Genomic DNA, 24,069 nt, shown 5'->3' with positions numbered 1-24,069 from the left:
TTTCCAATGTTCTGAATGTAACTGACAGTATTGTGTTTTACTTATAAAAAAAAAACACTTTACAGAAGGTTCCAGCACCTATAAGCTTCCTGAATTTCTGAAATGTACTATTTCTAAATTGTTTCTAAATATGCTATTGCTACACTTCATGGCAAAAATTGCACTGGTCTGCTAGACTTGGTTGAACAAAAATAAACAATATTTTGTTGCTTAAGCTTATGTATTCAGTCATTATTCAATGGTATACTATAAATCCATGTGAAAAAAAATTACTTCTCACTGTTCTCAGGTCAAATATTTATATGCGATTAAAATGCGATTAATTTCGATTAATTAATTACAAAGCCTCTAATTAATTAGATTAATTTTTTTAATCGAGTCCCGGCCCTAATTGATATAGATTATGTAGATAGTTCCTAGATGAGATTATCAATACATTTTTATGATTTGTAACTTCATTACTCTACAGAAGCTATTGTAATGTACTGTTATCTGTAGACTACCTTTAATGGTTCACTTACAGACAACTTCAGACTTGAGCAGAAACCTCGCCTCTAGAGTAGTGAGAGTTAAGATGGAGGAAGTGGAATTGACAGGCAGAGATTAAAACATTGTTATGGTGAGGATGGCCGACTATCTCCAGACTCAGGCAGAGAGGAGCCAATCTGCAGCCTGCACTTGCTCCTGTAGATAACTCAGCCAGTGAATCATCAAAGCCTGTTTAGAAAGCACACATCCAAAATTCCCTTCATCCTTTTAAGCGCAGAAATGAGGTTTTCATAAATCCTCTTGTTTTAATTTTCATCCATCAGTCTTGCCGCTGCTTAACAGACATGCTCTGGGACACAAAATGATGGTGTTTCTCAAAGTTTCCAAGCCTTTTCTTTTCTTTAATCAACATAGGCTCTCTGGAAAAAACGTGACTCTACCTACAGTTTAGAAAACCCCCAAAACCCATCAAATTCCCTGCAGTTACCAACTGAAATGAACACATGGCAGCTGCTTTTACGAGGCTCCTTGCAGGTCCGGGCAAGGCTCTGTTGGTGCCCTAGGCAAGAATTTAGACCCCCCGCCCCCCACTTACTAAAATATAACATAAATACTAAAGCATTGCATTTCAGCCTGAGCCTGACGGGCCCCGACTTATTTACGCCCCTAGGGCCAGGCTTCGGGACAATTTTCACATCATAGTTCACATGCGGGCCGGGTCTCAGGTCTTTTTTTGGGTTATCCTTCTTTTTATATTTTTAGACATTACTAAAAAACAAAAATGAGAAGTTGAGATCGATGATAGAAAAACAAAGATAGAAAGACATTTCATAACCTCATAACTTTCATAATCTGATAATTACACTGACACATGACTGACATGACAATCGCACGCACGCACGCATGCACACAGAAGGTTTTCCATCAGCGCGACCCACGATTACACTTCACTTATATCCACTTACTAAAGTATTAGCTATTATAGGCCTCTTAATTAATGTATAAATCATAGCCTACTTGGCCAACTAATAATTATAAAATGATGATTCATACAGCAGCAAGCATTTCTGTGTCTGCTCCTGTTCTGGCTCCTTGTAATAGTATATTATGACCTCAAAATTGATACATTGTGTCTTTGCTCTTCGTGTATGGCTTTTCTAATGTATAAAACCGGTTCGGTAGCTCACCTGTAGGCTAACGTTTCACTCAGATGTGGCGTGGCACAAGTACGAACAGTGATTGAATTCTAAAAAAAAAAAAAAAATCAGGAGGGATGGTGTGGTCAATTCTTTTTAAATAACTTAATAAGTTCGCGCTTGAACCATTTTGCGCGAAAAATGACGGAAACTCACTTTCAACTTGGTAATCAATCGGCCAGAAAAACATACACTTGTTTTAAAACCATGGTTAAACATTAAAAGTGGTTAGGCTACCTAAGGGAATGTACTGTAATATAATTTTGCAGAAATGTCACCACAGGCACATTTTTCCATTGTTGTTGAGGGTTGCATGAGAATTTAGATGGTGTCAGGTTAAAGGGCTCAAAAGGGGCAAACAGGTGAAGAGGGAGGAAAAAGCGAAGCACTGCCTGGAAAAACATGACCTTTGTGTGATTTGTTATCTGGCTAATGCTAGGTAGGAGTAAGCTGGGGGGCAACCATGAGGAATAGCAATGCTTTTGTTGGTAATCTCTGCACGACCAACCTGTCCTGTTTTGTGTCTGACTCAGATCTCCCTGATCTCCGAAAGACACTCACTCAATACCGCCTGCATGGATGTCCTTGTTCACCCCTGCAAAGGACCCTCATTCCTCCCAGTCCACCAAAACAGCCTCTTGATAGACTCGCCTCAGGTAATGTCAGTGACAGAAAAGCCCACCTGCATATTCGTATTCAGCCAGTCGCACACCTGAGATTCGGTGCTGCGGGATGATTTTCTCCGTAGATGTGCATCTATCCACCTGTCTGGAGGTCCAATGTGCTCCAATAAATCTAAACCTTCAGTCTGACGGCTCAGCTCTCACTCACGCATAGCCTAAATCAAGTGGCACTGCCCTATTGAAGATGAAGAGGTGCAGCCTGGAGCTCATACGCCACAGACAGAGCTCCTATTGATTTTATAGCACAAGCTGCTGGTAAGCTGTGCTCTCTCTGGCATACTAAATTCCCTGTCCTTCTAGGGGGGCTTGATGAACTGCCCAGATAGCTCTCACTCATTCCTCTTGTCAGAAGCACTTGAGCTAGATGAATGTCTTACCTGTGTATGTGACTGACTTAAATGTTTCCCGGCGACTCTTGAAGCTTTTTGTTTTTACCGCAGTCTCTGATGATGAATTACTTTTTTTTGTTTTTTTGTTAGAAAGTGTTTTAAATGCTTTTCCAGGTTTCATTTTGGAGGATTTATCTTCTAATATATGAAGACAGACAGAGCATTTTTAGCTGGCACACAAAGCTTTAACTGACTAGAAAGACAATAGTTAAACATTATGACGTAGGATGTCATTGTTTTGAAAACCCACTACATAGGTGTACCTTTGTTGTTAAAATCAACCTGAAATGGCATTCAAAACCCGTTCATTTTACACAATGTGACATATTTATGATCTGAATTGAAAAAAAGAAGACCATGAAAAGTGTTCTCTGTATGACATGATCTATAAGATTTCTTAAGCCTGCAAACTGTGACTAAAATAGTTTCAAATGCAACTAAAAACTTACATTAGCAATAATCACACTAGCATATGTTTGCACAGGACAGTTTTCAAAAAGGCAGTCGGCACAGAACTTTCAAAATGTAATGATTATTTCTGACATAATTGTAACTATAAAAAAAACTACTGGCAATTCTCACCTCACATTCATAGTTTTGATTAGAATATATCACATCTGTTGGGCAGCCGCGAAAGTTCAAATATTTCAGTACACTAGAAGCTCAAAGGAAATCCAAATATTTTCGAACATTTTTGCATACGCATGTGATTTAAGTCTGTAGTTTGAAATAGTGAAAAGGTGACTTTAGAGACTACATCAGAGTTTAATTCACAGCATGAGCCGTGATGTTTGATTCATGAGCAAATGACTCTTTAAAGCAAACGAATCAATCAAAAAAATCCACGAAACAGCCTTTAACTCACTGCCTCATTGAACCACGAGCAATTGTCCGGTTGAAAGTGAACTAGGAACATCACCTCTAATTAAAATACACATTCAGAACAAAACAGAACTGAATTTTTATGCAACATAAGATATTGTAAAAATGTAAATATTTCACAAAATATTGTTTAGCATAGTTAAAGTTGTAATGTCATAGTAATATATATATATTTTTTAAGTAAAAATAATGTGCACTTATAAGACCTGAAATGTAGATTAAGAAAGTAAATTGGGTCCATTTTGATGTCATGTTGACTTCCTCCATCCCTGATTCTGAGCCGAAACACTGTAGCTGTGAGACATCATTGCCTTAGTTCCTGCATTATTTCAGATTTGAAGGTTAGTTCACACACATTTTGTGAAGAAGACAAAGAGTGCATTGTTGGCATTCTTAAAACTGACTTTATTTTCTAAATCTTTAAATATCTCTCCGACTATTTTCTTTATTGATGTAAACTACTGTATTTAAAAGGTGTGCTTTTTTTCTACAGCATGTTTCAAGCTGAGACTGCTGTTTTCATTGAGAGGTCACATACACAATGTTGCAGGCCTAAGTGGTGAGTAACAGGGCCTAAGACTCTATGGATGTGATTGGCTGAGCAATAACAGTCCTGGTAAGAGGAGCTGATGCGAGGCTGTGATGGAGATGAAGGAGCAAGCGAGTGAAAGTGAGAGACCCGGCGACGGGTGCTCAGAGTAGGCAGAAGAGACAGGCACTACTAGGTGCTCTGATAGAGACTTGAAGGGTTGAACTGTTCGACTGTGCCGAATGCACACCGGTGGACTCCTTCAAATATGAAACACTTAGTTTTGGACCCAGAACAGCACAATTTCACAACATAAAGTGGATCCAAACAAAGGCAACATTTACAGTTATATTCCGAGTGAGGCGGCAGATCGCTAGCATGACTTCGGTAAGCTGCATGAAATAAAACTGGAGATGAGCGACTGGCTTGCATGAATCTGGAGGCTAAAGTACATGCACGTCAGCTCTCGGGGGTTCTGAAATGAGGAATGAATTTCTGAAAAAACTACATTATTATAGATGTTTCAAGATCTACTCCCATGTCTACTTAACTGACATGGGGATTAATAGAGAAAGATGCGAAGGAAAACTTACTGTATACATTACATCATTAAATCTGGATGTGTTTTGAATACATGAATATTGTCAGGTAACAGTTTTTAAATTTTTTTGTTTAACTATTTTAAGGGCAGATCTGCTGTTTCTCTGTTGGCTGAACTTCTTCAAAGCCCTTGTATGCTTGTTATTTGAAAACCAAAAGCCCTTGGAGTCTATATTCATCAGTATGATATTTATAACATTAACTAAGCAGCTAAATTACAGTATACATTTATATTTTGTAGTTAACTTCAGTATAGCATTGATGTAGCATTAATGTAGATTGAATGAGCAGTATATATTTTCAAAGAAGTATTGTATGGATGTTCATAAGCACAGTGTATTGTTATTGTGTGTAGACTTGAACCTGAAAATCCCTTCAGCCCATTTAGAGGCTTGTCTATTCATGATATGTAAATGGTTCAAGTACACAGGGCAGTTCCTTCTGTTTTCATAATGTTCTGGTTTTTATAAAATCTTGATGCCCAGCTTTTGGTTAAATGTATGAACTATATTTTCTTCAAAAATATTTTAACAACAGACGATTAAGAAATCTATATTTGGCAGCCAACTGCTTTTCTTTTGCTAACAGATGAAAAAAAAAAAACCTCTACGGTATAGTAATGACCACAATATCTATATTAATAAGCACAGGGGCCTGCAGTAAACCTCTTATCAATGATATCTCATTGTAAATCACAGTAAACCTTTCTCCATACATATTTTTGAAAATCTCAATGAAAACAATGTAATGCCAAAAAAACTTTGGTGGGCTAAAAAAAAAATCATATTTAATAACAAGTATTTCAACCCTGTTATAAAAGATTATGCAGGGGAATCTGGGGGTTTTGCAATGTAAAAATAATGGGAGTAAACGTAAAAAAAAAACAACTCTGTGGATGGCATGCAGAGCCCGGCCAAGTAGCTTGTGGGCGGTGTGTAGGTGGGATGAGTGGGGGTGATCAGCATGAGACAGTGGCACTAGTTGTGGGCTCAGTTTCTGACCCAGGAGAGAAACCAACAGTGTATACAATCTTGTGAGTGTGAGGCAGCACTCACCAGCTATGGGCTACTGAGTTGTGCATAAGGCGAGTATCGGGACAGCCTTTCAGTTCGTCTGTCAGAAGCATTACAATTCTTCCCCTCAGAGGGCGTCACAGTTTCGCTGGGCTACCTTTGCGCACTTCAGGAACTCCAATCGCAGAACAAATGACATTGAGGAGAGGACTAGCAATCTACTCGAGTAGCCCTTAGGGGTAGGGTTGTGCGAGTCAGGTGAAACGACAGAAACAGTGACTGAAAAATGAGGATTTAAAGGAAGCACCAATGATCTAACAATTACCATCTATATTTATATATAATGTTATAGAAAGAGGGTTATAGCCCTGCAGGCCTCAGGTGAATTCTTCTTCCTGCTGGGGTCCAGCTCAAGTCTGTGGTTGTAGCTTTTCTCTGTGCTTATCCTCTCTCAGACTGGAGTGGTCCTCCTGTTGGCCGCATCTTTGAAGTCCTTAGCGTTGGAGTTGTGAGCCTGCAAAAACTCCCTCTCGGAGTTGAGCAAGGCACCCATTGCCGCCTTGGAGGGATCCCTGGACAGGGTGTACATGGAGATGTCTGCCGCAGCGGGGCCCGTGTACCCGCTCTTGCCCATGGGCGAAGCGTCACGGGAGGCAGGCTCGCTGGAGCGGCAGCTGGAGCGTCGGCGGAATCGGTATCTGTAGCTGGGGATGCGGCTGAAGGCTGACTTCTTGATCAGCTCGGTGCGGGACTTTGCACGCAGCTTCCGGTGTTTCTCGATGAACATGTGCACGGCAAGCACGCCCACCATCTCGGCCATTATGAAGGACAGTGCGCCGAAGTAGAAAGACCAGCCGTACGAGTAGCTCTTCTTCGAGTCGCTCTGGCCGGGGTCGCCCGAATTGGCAGATATGTAGACAATAATGCCGATGATGTTACTTAGGCCTGCGTGAAGAGTAAAAGCAGGGGAGAGGGCAAGAAATAAAAGAGAGAGAGAATGTTATGGCTCAGTACGCAGCTGTGGCTCATCATTCCATATCATTACACAAGAATGCATCACTTATCAGCCATGCGGAACAGAAAAAAAAGAACAATTGAAACAGTTTAATTAGCTTTTTATCATCGCCATCATATTGAAGGGTAAATAATTAGCAGTTTGCCGCCAAATATTTAGATCATAACCAATAGGATGAGGCGATTCGAAGCACATTGTTGGGTACAAAGCAACGCTCTGTCATCGGCAGTGCATTTGCTGCAATCATGAGGATTGATTCATCATAATTCAATTGTTATGGAGTGAGTTAGGCTCATTTGTGTGCTCATGAGGTCCTAATGGGGTTTTCTCTAAATATTTGACCAACATGCAGTTCTGTTTGAGGATCCCCCGTCTGTCACCCTTTTCCAGGCCAGAACTACAGCAGTAGGTCAATATGCTGGCCTGCTATTTGTTTACATGGCCCGAGCCGGCCCATGCATTTCCTTTGTCAATAATCAGAGTTAATCTGGAAAGTCAACACAGATCTGCAGAGTCTGGGGAGGACCACATCCTAACCTGTCTGTGAAATAAAACATTCTCGACATGCTATATTCTGAACCCAACGGACAATTGACTGTTGTTTGGAAAGATTGCAATATGCTAAAGCTAAAAATATAAACAGACTGAGTGTGCTAGCACGGATGCAGTGGGTTTAATATCTTACCAGCAGAGACAAAGAAGATTCCAGCACTGAGGATGACATTGTGTCTGCTCCTGTAAAACTCACTGGCAGCCACACACAAACCTCCCATGAACAGAAGTCCAACGCTCATGATGGGGAAGATGCTGGACGCTCTCACTGCTCCTGAGGGAGATAAGTGATTAACGATTGGTTAACCACATTAGTGTCATTGTAAACAGTACAGAGGGAAACTCACCATATACAGAGTCAGAAAGTATTTTTATGGGAATGACAGATCATATTCAAAGGTCCATTTTGCTTAAATTGATTATTTAGAAAACAGAGCATTCTGGTTCTGGATGCTGATTGGATACAAAATGTACTAAAATAAACAATATACTGCATCTATGGTACAAACACCTGTCCACTACTGTTCATCACTGCACAGCACACAGGTCAAATATTATCCTTAAAAAATACTTTATGCAGGGGAATCTTTAAGTGTTACTGAATGAACCTAGAGACTAACCAAAATAAATGTAAGGGTTATATTGGGTGGAAATACCTCCTTAAGCAAATTAGGTATTTATATGCAGTAAAATTTTACAGTATAGTTCACGTCAGTAAATATATTTTATATCTAACAGAAGCCAGAAGTCATTTCAGCAGTCATTACTCCAGTCTTCAGAGTCACATGATTTATGATTTAAATTAATTTAAATGTTATTATTAATAGTTAATTTTAGTATTCATTAAAAAAAAAAAAAAAAAAAAAAAAAAAAAAAAAAAACCTTAATGACCCCGAATTTCTGATTGGTATTTGGAAGTATTGGTAATATATGATGACCTATCATACTTATTTCTTGAATATACACTGTGGCGAGTGTATGTGCAGTATTTGAAAAGTAAAAGAAAAAAAGATCTTTAAAATAGCATCATATGAACCCTTTAAAATTTACTGATACAATGACTTTATGGTACATATAAGTGTTAGCATTTTTTGGATTTATGGTGTAAATCAGTATGGTTTTAAATCTAATAAATCACATTTGTACACTCTTTTATGAGCAAGGCTGAATATCTCTTTGAAGTGTTGTGTCTTCTCAGATTTGAGCAATGCAACAGATAGCATCTGTCCAAAATGCCCTGTGCTTCCTTCCAATTATTTGCGGACAGTTCTGGATCAGAAAATGCACCACACATGGGGCTTCTCAGACTGACTGAACTCCTCACTCTTTCATTCTGGCTCAGATCAAGTTTGATCAGCCTCTTCAGAAATAGGATAAAAGTAAAAAGAGGGGCGTCTGAGAGTGTCAGGATCATTGTCAGTAGCCTAGTTGACTGCCCTTATCAGAATGCTGTTGCTATGCATATCGCAACACCACAGCATTTGCCCTCTCTTCTCCTCCAAGAAATAAATATTTTGGGAAAAGAAGGGCAACGTGTCTAAAGATGAAATAACAAGTACATGTAATAGTAAAATCTGTAAGTTCAGCTTTTTCTGAAATGTAAATGAAATGTTCTTTACATTGTGCTTCACCCCATTCATGTAAAAACTGACAGTGACATTATATACAACAAAAACCTGATACCCGAGTAAATACCTGATACCTTTACATTCAATGCAAACAGTAAGGTTACAAACAAAATAGAAACAAAATAACATTCAATGAAAACCTTTAAAATATGTTAGATTTTGCATTATGAATTGCTGATAAAAAATCTAAATAAGTCAAAATGAATGACAAAATGATTTATGTTTTCTATCAAAACTACTAAATTCTCTCTTTGTGTCTGTGTTGAATAGCTTTGAATTGCAATTCATTAATTCCCATTTCTGTCATTCCAATTGAAACTTCAATTAAATGGCCTGCTCATTTCATATTTATTAAAGGCAGCCGATTCTCAAATTCTGAATTCTGAAAAGTAACGAGCAAAAAACCTTTGCTTTAAACATTTATGAGCCATCTCTGATAGAAGAATAAATGACTTTAAATGTTGTTTGATCATTAAGTACATGTGCAGGTCAACACATTCGTTGAGGATCAATTGGTAAATTTGTGAAGAAAATTGCACTATGGCTTCATTGTCTTTCTATAACAAATGCCTCTCCTTCCCTTCATTTCTCTCTCTCCTCAGTGGATCAGCAGTCTCCCATGGCACACTTCATTAATATATTCATGCCCAGGGGAAGACAAAATACTCCTCCATCATCCAATTTTCCTGCCATCCTTGAAAAATGGATCAGTGGCCAAGCCGCGCTTAATTACAGCTGGAAACGGGAGATATTTACTGAGGAGGATTGTACAGAGCATTAGCATGCAGCAAAAAGAATAACATCTGCGTCCTTGATGGGTCCATCGTCTCGCTGACAGGCAAGATCTACGTAGGGTAAGACCTTTGTGGGACGACTGAAACGTTTATTCAGGCTTGGCTGAGACTTTTCAATTTGAAAACTGGACAGACGGGCATCTCTGGTTAACAAGTCGAGGTTATCAGCCCCATGAATCCCCTGAAGTCTGTGCAGTGGGCATTTTGTACACAAAGATGTGCAGGGCAGAATGTGAAATGCCTGCCTGAACTTGCATGCAGAGCATGTTAGGCCAGGGGACATGGCCCTCTGCTTCAAATGAATAACAGAGAAATTAGAACAATGCTCATAGGGAGAGACAGCTATCTCAAGGGTAACTAAAGTACAGAGAGACAGATAAAGATAAAGAATCAGAGGCAGAGAAAAACAGAGAAGGGAAATGCATTTCGACAGCATTTCTTTTCAAATTCAGCTTTTTTTTTTTTGTTCAGAAATGTATATTTGTAGTGCTCATGAATGTATTTCAATGCATTGTTTATTCTGAATGACATACCAAAATCCCGGCCTGCTTTGTTTTGTTGTTTACATGCAGTAAGATCTTACTTCACATCAGTCTCTCCATAAAGCTCCAGTGAGGAAGGCTGCTCTTGGACTCATTCCATTTTTAAAAAATTTCAATCTCTACATGTTCCATAAAGCAACAGCGCATAGCCACCAACTGATAAACACAAAAACATTGAAAAAACAAAGAAAAAATTCTTATCTTTTTTCTAAATGCAAGATTAGTCTGTGTATATTTTTCTTTTTGACCTTGTAATCTTTAATTGACCTGTTAACTGTCACTCACATTTCTGAACAGACTTGAAAGTCGATGATCCAAACCTATATTTTTATAATTCATGATTGAAAACATATTGTGACATGATTTTGATGTACCATTTTCATGGTAATGCAATGTTTGAGTTTCAAAAGATGAATTTTTTAGATTTTAAGTTTTCAAGTGATATATGATTTCTGATGATTTCTTAAGTTTGATGGAGAAAAAGACAACAAAAGAAGACTTTTTTTTGGGGAAAAGGTCAGAACTCGTGTTGTGATGTAGGTTTTTGAGGTGCACTCTTGCCATAAATTAATCTATTACTTTTCCTACATAATTTTTAACAAAAAAGATTGGACCTTTCCAACGATATATAGTTTGTCATGATTAGATTAGGATTTAATTGTAAAATAGTGAAGTAAACGTAAGGGGGCACACCGGGGTGGCAGTTAAGAAGATAAAATCACTTAACTCAAACAACCAAATGATCTTAGATCCCCCTGAACAGACCCAAAATGAACTGAGAATGGTTCATTTTAGGTACTTTTGTGGTTCCAATGCATCCATCTTGAACATCAAAAGCACTGAGGTCACTTGCAACTTGTTCCCTTTCTGGTTCACTTTAACTGAACTGGGTTTAGTTCATTTAAAATGTAATACCTGTATATGTGAAAACACCGTTAATAAGCATAAAACCACATTCATCCACCATTGCCTGCAAGCGTACATTCATTTTAGAGTGCAAAGCACATATCTCCAATATCCCATTAACAATTGAAGAATAGAAATCATGTCACTGGCCAATATTTCTTCTTTTTTGATAATCCATTACACTCATATGTTTATCGTTATATGAAGGAAATGTTGAAAAATAATCTACACAAGACTACATTCTACACTAACATTGGGGATTAGCCCATTAATCATTTTACATATAAGCAAATAACGTTTCCAACCCTGTTGAATGCATAACTCCTAGTATCATTCACACACACTTGACTGGAATTGGCCAAAATTGTATATAATAAAAAAAAAACATGATAATTTAAATCATTATTATGCAAATTACATTATAATTTATAACTGTACCTCTTAATGTCTGTTAATGTAAACTGTCTAATAACTGATGTCCAGGGTGTATTCATGGCTCATTAGCAGTACTGTGAGCATTTCCTCTTCACATATATTTAAATTACACCTGATTGATTTGTCTGCTTTTGATGAATGGACATCACTGAAGAAACCACTGCTACTTACTTGGTTTTTGTCTTTTTTCCCCTCATATTTGTAACTGAACAGAGGGACAATCAAATAAATACATGTGGATGGGTGGTGGGTGATGAATGAAAATTATGAACTTGAAGTAGTTTTCCCAGTGATGATTATTCATGCATAACGATTTCTAAAAAATGTCTACTTCTGTGTTCCACAGGACAAATAACAGTGTACAGGCCGGGAACAACGTGGGGATGCGTAATGTGACTGTATGCGCTGAAGTTAAGGTTCATAAATACAGGAATCAGCTGGGCGCCTAATCACAAACGATGTAATTGACACAAATGAAAACAAACTAATGCCAAGAATATGAACAAATTTACACAGGGGAGCCAGTTAAAGAAGATGTCACTTAAACAGGACAACCAAATGGCTATCACAGTGTAAAGGCTCGTGGGTAAGCATGATTTATCACTAAGCATAAACCATGACATGCTTGAGTGCGTGCATTTACTTTGTTCGGCTTCAGTCACCAAGCAATTTCAAAAAGCCGCTGCACTTAATCTATAAGATGGTAAAAAGTGTGGAGGTCATTGCAAAAACTGAAGAAACCCAGCAGGGCTAAACAAGAAAAATCCATCTGACCAATACGACCCTTCTCTATGCATATCATCAGTTTGGGTGATTGTGAGACGGTTGAGATGTGTGGGGGAGACCATAGAAGACTGTAGCAAATAAATAAAAGAATAAAAAAATGTGTATATATATATATATATATATATATATATATATATATATATATATATATATATATATTAGGGCTGGGACTCGATTAAAAAAATTAATCGAATTAATTAGAGGCTTTGTAATTAATTAATCGAAATGAATCGTATTTTAATCGCATATAAATATTTGACCTGAGAACAGTGAGAAGTTTTTTTTTTTTTTACATGGATTTATAGTATACCATTGAATAATGACTGAATACATAAGCTTAAGCAACAAAATATTGTTTATTTTTGTTCAACCAAGTCTAGCAGACCAGTGCAATTTTTGCCATTAAGTGTAGCAATAGCATATTTAGAAACAATTTAGAAATAGTACATTTCAGAAATTCAGGAAGCTTATAGGTGCTGGAACCTTCTGTAAAGTGTTTTTTAAGTAAAACACAATACTGTCAATTACATTCAGAACATTGGAAACACTGACTATTAGAAAACATCTCTCTGTTGCTTCAGAGGCCATAACATACCAAGTCCAACTCTCAATAACCTTGGCCAAAACAATAAAGAGTTCAACATAAACTGTTGCACTAACAAAATAATACATAGTTCAACATAAAGTGTAAAGTCCACGCTAGCTGCTATATGTTTTGCGTTTAGGTGATACTTGAGGCTCAATGTGCTGCTGCGGTGATATGCGAACGCTAGTTGGTGCTTCAGTATAATCGGTCTGCCGAAACTCATCCAGTGAGAAACGTTCCGCGGTGCAAAAATACGTTATTAAAAATGCGGGAATTTTTTTTCTGTAATTAATTAATCTTAGTTAACGCGTTATTTTTTGTGTAATTAATTAATCTCAATTAACGCGTTAAAGTCCCGGCTCTAATATATATATATATATATATATATATATATATATATATATATATATATATATATATATATATATATATATATATATATATATATATATATATATATATATATATATATATATATGTCAAGTTTATTTTGCCCCTGCGGAATAAAAGTATTAATTTCAGAGTGCAGGCTAAAAAAAAAAAAAACTCACAGGTAATTTAGTGTTTAAAGTCCTTTTAAGTTTGTTTTGATTTAGACAAAACTGACAGTGACGATGTCTGAGTGGTTGTTGTTTGAGCGAATTGTTTGTAATTAGACAGTTTCCACAATTTGCACCCATTAAGGCAATTTGTGGGTCACACTAGGTGGGTATTTTTGCACTGACAGCGACATCAGCCAATCATAGTGACGTAGAGGCAATTTTAATCTCAACGAGAACCAAAGGGAGCTAAAAGAGACACCGCCTCCCTCTTTATCTGCTGGTATCACTGTTGGATAGTGTTATTTCACAAAAATGAGTGATTTACACAATATTTCAGCACATCATTTGAAATATTTGTTTTGCTTTTGTTATATTCGATTATTTTCTCATTCAATTTATTTCAAAGAGGTGCCTCCTCTGAGGAAAGGCCTCTGATGTGTGTTGTTTCGACAGACTTACGTAGTAAATACTCTGCTGCATCCTGCTCATAATCTGCATCCTCTGGAAAGTGGTCAATCTTCTTACAGACACCTCGAAACGTTCCTGCAGCCATGAAGAACAGAGAGTGGAGGAAAGAGAGAGAGAGTCAGATACCGTTAGACTGTTTTTTGTGTGCATGTGTTGGAGCGCATACAAATACATACACACACAGGAGTCTATTTTAGTAAACATGCCCTGATGTTTATTTTACAGCATTTTCTTACGCTTAGGTGAATGAGCAAAGTCATAGTAAGCTGCTATGTTCTATGCAATGTGTATATGTGTGTGCGTATGTGCACGTATGCATGCCATCTTGTGCATTCACTGACAACCCCTGTTCACTCGGCTGTGCGCTCAAGATGACAAATAAACAAAAATAACGCTTCTGCCCTTGGGTGTAACATGTGACTGGCTAATGAAGAGGTTTATCGTATCATATTTTTGTGCTTCCAGAGATCCCTGTGATTTACATAATTTAAAATGAAATCAACCTCCTATTTTCCCTCCAGATTCTTTTGATATGCTCCTTGGACCAAATCAAAACCCATCTGACAGATATTAATTTAAACATGAAACTTCTGTTTTATCATATAATAATCAATTCTATTCTCAAAATATGTTTGATCATAGCAAAAACAGACTGTGGAAAAATATACTTAAAATGTAAGTTTTGCATTTAAATATATTTAAATTAAATAAATCATTACAACACACAAAAACATCAAAACGTGTTTATGGCTATAAATGAATACTGAACAAACAGCACCTAATGAGGCCAGATAGGCCAACTTCATAGTTTTCATGGGTCTGCGTGCGTGTTTGTTTCTGTGAAATGCTTTTAACCATTTTGTTTAAAAGACACAGAACAGGTCTCTGTGGTGGATGGTGAGGGCTTTCAATGATTCAGAGTGAATCAGGGCACTCAGGCTCCTTCAGAAATCCCCTTTGGCTCAGCCTCCAGCCCTGTCCCACCATCACTGTCTACAGGTGACTTGACAGACTGGCCACTCAAAGCCATTCAGCTCTGTTCACTCCCTCAAACACACACATAGACAGGCACACAAACACTGCCAGCTCATAACACAGAGATGGAGGGAGATCAGAAAATGAGTAGGCGATGTGGGCTCAGAGAGAGGGACTGTTATTGTCATGGTGACTGTGACTGCTGTGATGTATTTATGTTTTGAGTGGGAAGGGCTTTAATGCGAAGTGAGTCCTCAGATTTCAAATAATCAGAATTTTGATCAAATCGAAAATTGAATCGAATCTGTGCTCGAAATTGTGAGTTGTGAGAAAATATGGGTCAGATCCGCTTAATGTTCAGAAGTGGCAGCTCTTGAAGCAGCCAAAATAACCTAATAACCAGCTGCTGTGATGTCTGTTCATCAAAGAAGAAATCAATAACTTTTGTAGCTTTAAGGATTGATCCTTATTTAAATTTAGTGTTTGATAACATTATTCAATTTCTGTATATTTGCTACTTGCTGAAAGGCACAGGTGGCTAAATGTGACATTTATTATAATGGGTTTATGTGAAGATTGTTTTAAGTTCACTTAAATTAGTTGATATTTTTAAAGCCTGATACATGTTTAAACTGATAGCCCTGAACTGAGAGCTGAATAGCTATAGTTAATGTTGAATATTGGGGGGGGGGGGGGGGGGACATCAGTATTATTGATATCTGTTATACTTCCCTTCAGTCATAAAAAAAATATGGCATTAAAAATCTACTGTTCTTTATGTTGTTTTTACATTAATTTGAAGATTGAATGTAAAAGTATTGCAATATAAAAGTATATAAGTCACACCAAAGGCATGTGACTTATCCACTGCGCCAACACCAACCCTATATATATATACACACAACACACACAAACACATGACCTATAAATACTATAATTGTAACCCATACCATAACCCTAAACAGAAAAGATAGTTGTCTGAATTTAAAATAAATAAAATAAAATAAAATAAACCTTTATTTACAAATAAATGCATGTTCAAAATGAGATTTTGTTAGATTTAGTTCACATCTGGGTAAAAATGTGTCCACAGAATATGATTAAGGTACGTATGCACGCACACACACACACACACACACACATAAATGGTAGTTTCTAGCACTCTTGCCTAGTGGAGTGTCAAATGAAAGACAGTCATCTCATCTCATATTTCAGTAATTCAACTGTCCACTGTCCGTGTCCACACTTATCTGTCTAGCGCAGTGTGTAGTACACCCCGGCCTCTCCATCCTCCAATGAGCTGCGATGGATTACAGCGGCGCTAAAAGCATCATAAGACCCAGAAGCTGCTTTTACCGACAATCACTCAGATTTAGAGCCAAGCTCTTTGTCTCCATTTACATAACACAAACCTGCAGAATGACTGTGTGTTTGTCACAACTTCAGTCGCCGACCTGTCAGAGAGCTTTACCAGGGGACGGCTGAATGCATTAGTGAGGAAGTATTTCATTAGCTTTTATCTCTGTGTTTACTATCATTACAAACAGCCTGTGAATAAATAAAAAGAACACTGATGCTATTAGCTGAAAGGGTCCCCTGGAAAGACGCCTGCAAGGAATACTTTGCATTGCAATTAAAAGTCTCAATTTGGTTTCTATGCTGACAATACAATGATTCAGAATAATCTGATAAGAAAACTCAAATGCCATTTCCGTAAATTCACAAACAAAAAAAGGTTAAACCTTTTTTTTTTCAGTGTTGCTGTCTGCAGGTGGAAAGATTTGTCTTCATCACACTTTGAGGTCTAATTGACCCTTTTGTCTCAGGACCTCTTAAAACAATTAGTCACATTTGAGTCTGTGTTTCACACTTTAAGCTAATGGAGTGCTCGTCCTCGGATATCAATAGAGACTTTGAGAGAGAGAGGAGTTGCAAAACAAGTAGTTTACAGTCAATATTGAGGTAAAATCACCAGAGACATGTTTTCAATTAAAGGCTACCTTTGTGTGGATTAGAAAACAACTCATCCTGTTGTGTTGATTCGAGTCTCTGGGTCTCCACATTGGAGAGAAAGTGAGTGGTGAGCGGCGAGTCCCATGGGCTGGGGGCTGTCGCCACACCGACACCTCCGGTTTGAATAATTCAACAGAGATCTCCTCAAAGGTGACCGCTTTGTTGGAGGAGACCAGAAAGATTAAGAACTGATGGAGACATTTCCACTCTGCCCTCCCTTCATCCCCTCCTCCTCTTGGATTGTGTAGCCAGTGCAGCTCTCTTGCCTATTCAGCGCATTGCTAACAGATAAAGCAACACTTTTATAAAAGAAAAAGGAGAAAGGGGGATGAAAAGGGGCTTTTGTGTTGCTCTGAGCGTCAGCATCGCTGCTCTCCTCTCTTGGTCCCGTGTGGCCGGCAGTGGGTGGCTGTGGCTCTGCCACTGGAGCTCCTCTGATAGCACACAGGCTGTCTGCCTCACTCTGATTGACACATGGTTAGTCACACTTCAGAGAAATACATGCTCAGCTTAATTTGCCTATGCATTCTCCCTCAGCTTAAAGGGAACTTAGAGTCAAAGTGTAAAGACTTCATTTGTGCTGAATGGAACGACGGAGCAGAAGTCAGCATTTCCATAAAATTTCCTGTCAAGCAAGATTTCACCGTTTCTTGAATATGAAGGCCAAATCCATTGAAGTTGTAGGAGGCAATCTCAGAGCCTTTCTTTTTAGCATGTTGTACATTTGAAGAATATTTGATTATAGTGTTGTTCAGTTGCTTTGACACAATCTTTTTTGTTTAAAGCGCGATATAAATAAAGGTGACTTGACTTGACTATTATACAACATTATAGCTGTGTTCCAAAATGTAGTGAGCTACACACTGAATCTAGACATCACCATAGGGCAATATAGGGGTCGTTCACACAGAACATGGTTTTGTATTCCACTGAGCTGTTTTTCCATTGTTTTTCAATGTAAAAGTGGTAGAGAGATGTACTAACTAGTGATGGTAATGACTATGAACATGATTATTACAGATACATTTTTCTGTTTGTCCAATAGGTGTCGGAAATGGAAGACTTTCATTTTGACTTGCAGAGAATGCCAGTGCCTGAGCATAGACACACAGGAGTGCCCACTCACCATATTTATTAGTTTAGAGTTTTGTTTAACAATTCTGCCAATGGTATAACTTAAACAATGAAAGTAAGTGGGATAGAAAGAATCTATTAATAGCAGAAAGTAGGGCTGTAAATATACACCAAACCCACGATTCGATTCGTATCATGATTTTTGACCGACAGTACGATACAAACCTTGATATGAGCAAAACAATTCAAAAGATATTTTGAGGAAAAATAACTAAATAAATATTTTTGTTTTTTTATTAACCCTCTGGAGTCTAAGGGGTATTTTTGGAGCCTGAAGAAGTTTTGTCATGCCCTGACATTTGTGCTTTTTTCAGTTTCTTATAAATATCTAAATGGGTAAAGTGTAATTTTACTGTAGTCAGCACAAACTGGGCTATAATAATATGTGAAATGCATGTATGTACATGATTGTGTTTTTGAGAAAAAACATGTTATGCGTGGTTAGTGAAAAACTAAAAATGTTAAAACACTTGAATAAGGCAAAAAAAAAAAAAAAAAAAAAAAAACACACATAAAGAACAATGCGATTTTTGAGAGCAGGAGCTTGTAGCCTAGAATTTTTCTTTCTAAATTATGTGAAAATCATCGTGTTTACTCACTCACAGAAAACAATATATTGATTTAAATTTTCTAAGACACTTTTTATTGGTAAAAGTCATATGTGAGTAGGCGTCAACTACCATGAATATCATTGTGATTTACACCAGAGAAGACAAAGGCCTGCATAATGAGCTGCATAATGAGCCATTCAGTCACCTGTCACTGAGAGGAAAGGGTTACAAGAAAGAATGTAACCCTTACATTCTTATTATTATCATAATTATCATTATTATTAATGTTGAAAAGAGCTGAGAATATTTTTCTGTTTTTTTAGGGGGGATGAATTAAAAGAAAACCATTTTTTGTTACATTTGTTACAGTTACATTTATTTGTTACATTTATATTATTTACATCAAGCTTTTGAATGGTATAGTATTGCATATTGTAATTATAACTTCATAATATTTCACTTAATTATAGATTTAGTCAGGAAGCATAGTTTGGAAAGTCTAACTAGTAAAATGTTTACACGTTATGTGAAAACTAGTACAAGTATTTAAATAAATAAAAAGAGACTTACTCATGTTTATGATCTCTGCTGAATAAAGTGCTTCATTCTTTTTTTCTGAGGAAATCCGTTTCTCAAATCCTCAGCCACATCACATCTTTTTGGGGTGAATTATGTCTTATTCCTCTCATCGCGAAGCAAACAGTAAAATAAAATAAAAACTTGAAGAACAGTCTCGCTATGTGTGGGTGTATTCAAGCCGCGCGCTTCAGTTTGAATCTGAATAGCGCGTTCAGCGCGGGGGCGTGGTCACATTAGATATAATGAAGGGAGACATGAAAAACAGACATCGCGTTGTTTTCATATGGATTACTTTATCACAGAATATTTTCGGCAGCACTTGTTTAGTTTAAAAGTAGACATTTCAGGCTTTCTATAGATATCTCTCTCATGTCTCTTCGTTGAGTATTCACGGAGTTACAGTTCATTTTAATGACGTGTTTGTAAAATAAAATCAGTGCAGACAAAGGCTGCAGACAGCACACCTTGTTTGTTATCTTTATTTTATTAGTGCACAAAGTTTCATTGTTATTATGTCTGTATCCAAAAAAAGTAGACCCTTTACAGATTCGATTGATGTATTGCTCTTATGTGTACGATTAAAACTGAAAGTGTAATTTAAGTTCTTTTCGGGGTTATCAGGAGAAAATGACTCATAACGCGTATCCGCGTTAATAGACTCCTTCAAACGTATTTTATAATGTTAACTTCAAATAATACTTATAGTAGCCTAATTTAAAAATGTGGTAGCATTGGATCTGGACAGGAAGGATAACTCTATATAGGAGGGGTGTGTCGCGATTCTGCCTTCTCACATCGCGATACAGGTTCGTGGACCTCCGTATGGCGATTTCGATTTCATATCGCATATCATTACAGCCCTGGCAGAAAGGCATTTAGAAACACTATAATACTCTCTTTTATACCATCTGCATTCAGCAAATAAGCATTTATATCATTTGAACAAGTCTTTGAATATCTAATAAACTTTTAATTCTACAAACTTCGCAAATCTTGGTAATTCCAGCTGTTGGATCTTTTAAGTGTGCACTGGAAGTCTGCACAAAATATTTTTCATTCTGATTCATTGTCAAATTATTCATCTCAAATTTTGTAAATTAGGCCTATTATGTAAAATAAACAAAATGTAAAAGCAGAAATTGTTATGTTTGTGTTACTATTTTTTTTTAATCCCTTACTGTCATCCGGGACTCTGTGCGACGCCTAAACTTACTTCACTATTTTACAATTAAATCCTAATATTATCATGGCAAACTATATATAGTTGGAAAGGTCTAAGACACCTAAAAAAATTTTTAAACAATAATTTTGTTGTTAAAAAACTATGCAGGAAAAGTAATTTTAAGTAATATTAATTTATGACAAGAGTGCACCTAAAAAAAATCTACAGTATACCATAACAGAAGTTCTGACCTTATTCTGCATAGTTGCCTTTGTCCCTATCACACTTTGGAAATCATAAAAGATTATATATCAATTGAAAATTGAAAATGTCAAAATTCATCCTTTGAAACCCATTTTATAAATCAATTTAATAAGGTGTTTCACAGTTGTTTTGCCTCAGTGTGTGAAAACAACCAGCCTATAATTGTAAAAATCCACTCACTCATTATTTTATTATTCTAAAAAAAATTATAAACAGTCTCTCCACACGAGCAGTTCCAGACTATGACTACATAGTTGGTGAAAGTCTCTATTAGCATATACACAGCTCTGAGTGAGAAGCTGTGGTCCGCCATTACTGTTCTCTTGCTTTAGCTGCTGGAGATACAATGTCAGCACCAAAGAGCCATTAAAAGTATCATGTGTTGGGATGCACCAACAAACATAGGAGTCTCCATAGACCACTGAGGACACGGTTAAATTTCATTTTCGAAGGAAATGTCCCGGAAAAAAAACTGAAAAGTACTGTACTTGTTTTAACATTTTACACCAGACTCGACTACCTCGGACGACAAACAAATGAGGGTCAGTTCAGTGCTGGAGTTGTGCAAAGATTGCTTCTGAAAGAGAGTTGGATACCAACGTTTTGTGCGCAGTTTGTGCAGTATTTTGAGATAAAACTTTGCATATACTCTCTGGAGACATATTGTATTAATGCATACTATGGCACCTTTTAAATCAGACATTAATGGTTAGAGAGTTGGACTCCAAATCGAAAGGTTGTGAGTTCGAGTCCCGGGCCGGCAGGAATTGTGGGTGGGGGTAGTGCATGAACAGTTCTCTCTCCACCGTCAATACCACGACTTAGGTGCCCTTGAGCAAGGCATCGAACCCCCAACTGCTCCCCGGGCGCCGCAGCATAAATGGCTGCCCACTGCTCCGGGTGTGTGTTCACAGTGTGTGTGTGTGTGTGTGTTCACTGCTCTGTGTGTGTGTGCACTTCGGATGGGTTAAATGCAGAGCACAAATTCTGAGTATGGGTCACCATACTTGGCTGAATGTCACTTCACTATATTGGTGATTGGCCATCCTGCTATCTAATATAGCATCATCAGCCATAAAAATAATAAATAAAAAGAAGAAAAAAATAAAATCCATATCAGTTTTTTTTGGTGCACTCGCTGTGTCTGCCTAATCCCTACTATATAGAAAGTAAAACACAGCATATGAAACAGCATGTGAAAAGCATATTCATAGTATTGGAAAAACAACATGTGAAAAGCGAGGTCAAGTGACCATAACAACATGGTGGCTGTAGTGTGTCAGAATTTCATTCACACTCCCCATATTCATTCCATATGGAATCTTTTTAACAGTCACAAATTAAGTTTCAAAACATATCATATGTACCAGACCTGTTGGACACAGCTCCTTTCTTTTTTACTGCATCCCTTTAAATACACACTACCAAAATTGAATTCACAAATTCATCAGATTAATTTGCTGTGGTGCTGAAGATTCATCAGTGGCATTGATTCAGGAGTGAAATGTATTTTTCACACGACCAATGAAAATAGGTTCAACCTCGGTATTTCAACTGGAGATCATTTTAATAAAGATCCTGATAATTTTTTTTACCAAGCCCTATGAATAGTTCTATTTTTGCATCATGCGGAGTTGATTCCTAAGAGTGTTTCAAATAAGTCGCTTCATATTTTGTTTAGGATGCTATCTTCAAAGGCAGCTATCTTTGTAGGCTGTAAAAAGCAAGACAGCTCACCAGATTTTGGAAAGGAGCTTAAAGTACATTTCCGTAGCCACAATGAAATTGAGGAACCAATGGCTTGTGCCAGTCAGTGTGTGACAGTAATCACTGCTCCAGGGACAACACTGCACCTTTCTGCTGCTTTTAATGACCTGTGTGTGTTTAATTTTGCAGGTAGAGTCTGAAAATTAAGGCCAAGCTTTCAGAGAGACTGACTGGATTAATGGTTTTTACACGGTGAGTCATCCACATTTATTAGGCATGGTTTTAATGATCCTCCACAGGGCAAAGTATCTTTGCACAATAATATTCTTACCAACACGAGCAGCTCACTTACCAGCCCACTAATTCAACTAAACAACAAGACAAGGAACTCTTTATTTGAGCTCTGCGATAAGCGGAGACATGGGGCATCCATGTTAAATCATGTTTATGGAGGATGGGTTTATAAATGTGCAATGTGGCCTGAAAGACTTCAAATTGTACAAGAGGCAATCTTTTTCCACTTGTGGCGTCACATGCCCCCTCCTGCTCGCCTGCACTCTCGGAACCCATTAGCTGCATCAGCAGGGCCCAATAACTATTCTTTTTTGGTTAAGTCCGCTACTTCTGCTTTGGTCTTTTACATTCAATGGGGTCTTTTTTAAATGACAGCACACTTCAGAAGATGGGCAGAGGGGTAGTGCAGCAGCTGATACAGGCAGCCACTTCTACAAGAACCGCAGGGGTTGAATAGTGTAAGCAATCCTGAGGGGTTCAGGTTTACATCACTCTTTTTCATCCAGAAGTTTCATGCCCATTCAAACTGAGTGCCCCCTCGGAAGTGGATTAGCAATGCAATTTCCAAGAAAGAAAATATAATATTGTATCATATTGTTTGTATCTTTGATACAATATATACAGTTTCATCCTTAATAAATTAGAATGTCATGAAAAAAAATAATTTCAGTGATTCAACTCAAATTGTAAAACTCTTGTATTAAATAAATTCAATGCACACAGACTGAAGTAGTTTAAGTTTTGTGATGATTTTGGCTCACATTTAACAAAAACCCACCAATTCACTATCTCAACAAATTAGAATACTTCATAAAACGAATAATATTTTTTGTGAATTGTTCTCCTGGAAAGTATGTTAATTTACTGTACATGAACTCAATACTTGGTAGGGGCTCCTTTTGCTTTAATGACTGCCTCAATTTGGCGTGGCATGGGGGTGATCAGTTTGTGGCACTGCTGAGGTGGTCTGGAAGCCCAGGTTTCTTTGACAGTGACCTTCAGCTCATCTGCATTTTTTTTTTTTTTCATTGTCTCTTGTTTCTCATTTTCTTCTTGACAATACCCCATAGATTCTCTCTGGGGTTCAGATCTGGTGAGTTTGCTGGCCAGTCAAGCACACCAATACCATGGTCATTTAACCAACTTTTGGTGCTTTTGGCAGTGTGTGCAGGTGCCAAATCCTGCTGGAAAATGAAATCAGCATCTTCAGAAAGCTGGTCAGCAGAAGGAAGCATGAAGTGCTCCAAAATTTTTTGGTAAACAGGTGCAGCGACTTTGGTTTTCAGAAAACACAATGGACCAGCACCAGCAGATGACACTGCAGCCAAAATCATCACAGACTGTGTAAACTTAAC

At 37.5% G+C, this 24,069-nt stretch overlaps 1 protein-coding gene across 1 annotated transcript in view; it reads right to left on the bottom strand.

The window, feature by feature from the left end:
- Positions 1-4,030: 4,030 nt before the first annotated feature.
- The window catches only part of cacng3b (calcium channel, voltage-dependent, gamma subunit 3b), a 39,488-nt gene continuing 19,449 nt past the window's right edge, over positions 4,031-24,069 (bottom strand). The window contains exons 2-4 of the mRNA XM_052548329.1: positions 14,027-14,110; positions 7,482-7,622; positions 4,031-6,726 (exon numbers count right to left, since the gene is read on the bottom strand). Of these exons, the coding sequence (XP_052404289.1) occupies positions 6,233-6,726; positions 7,482-7,622; positions 14,027-14,110 (719 nt within the window). The 3' untranslated portion in view covers positions 4,031-6,232. The remainder of the gene's footprint in view (positions 6,727-7,481; positions 7,623-14,026; positions 14,111-24,069) is intronic.

This window comes from Carassius gibelio, chromosome A3 (assembly GCF_023724105.1).
Source record: "Carassius gibelio isolate Cgi1373 ecotype wild population from Czech Republic chromosome A3, carGib1.2-hapl.c, whole genome shotgun sequence".
NCBI classification, from domain to species: domain Eukaryota; kingdom Metazoa; phylum Chordata; class Actinopteri; order Cypriniformes; family Cyprinidae; genus Carassius; species Carassius gibelio.
The sequence above is the reverse complement of the archived record's forward strand: the minus strand, read 5'-3'. Positions and strand labels throughout refer to the sequence as shown.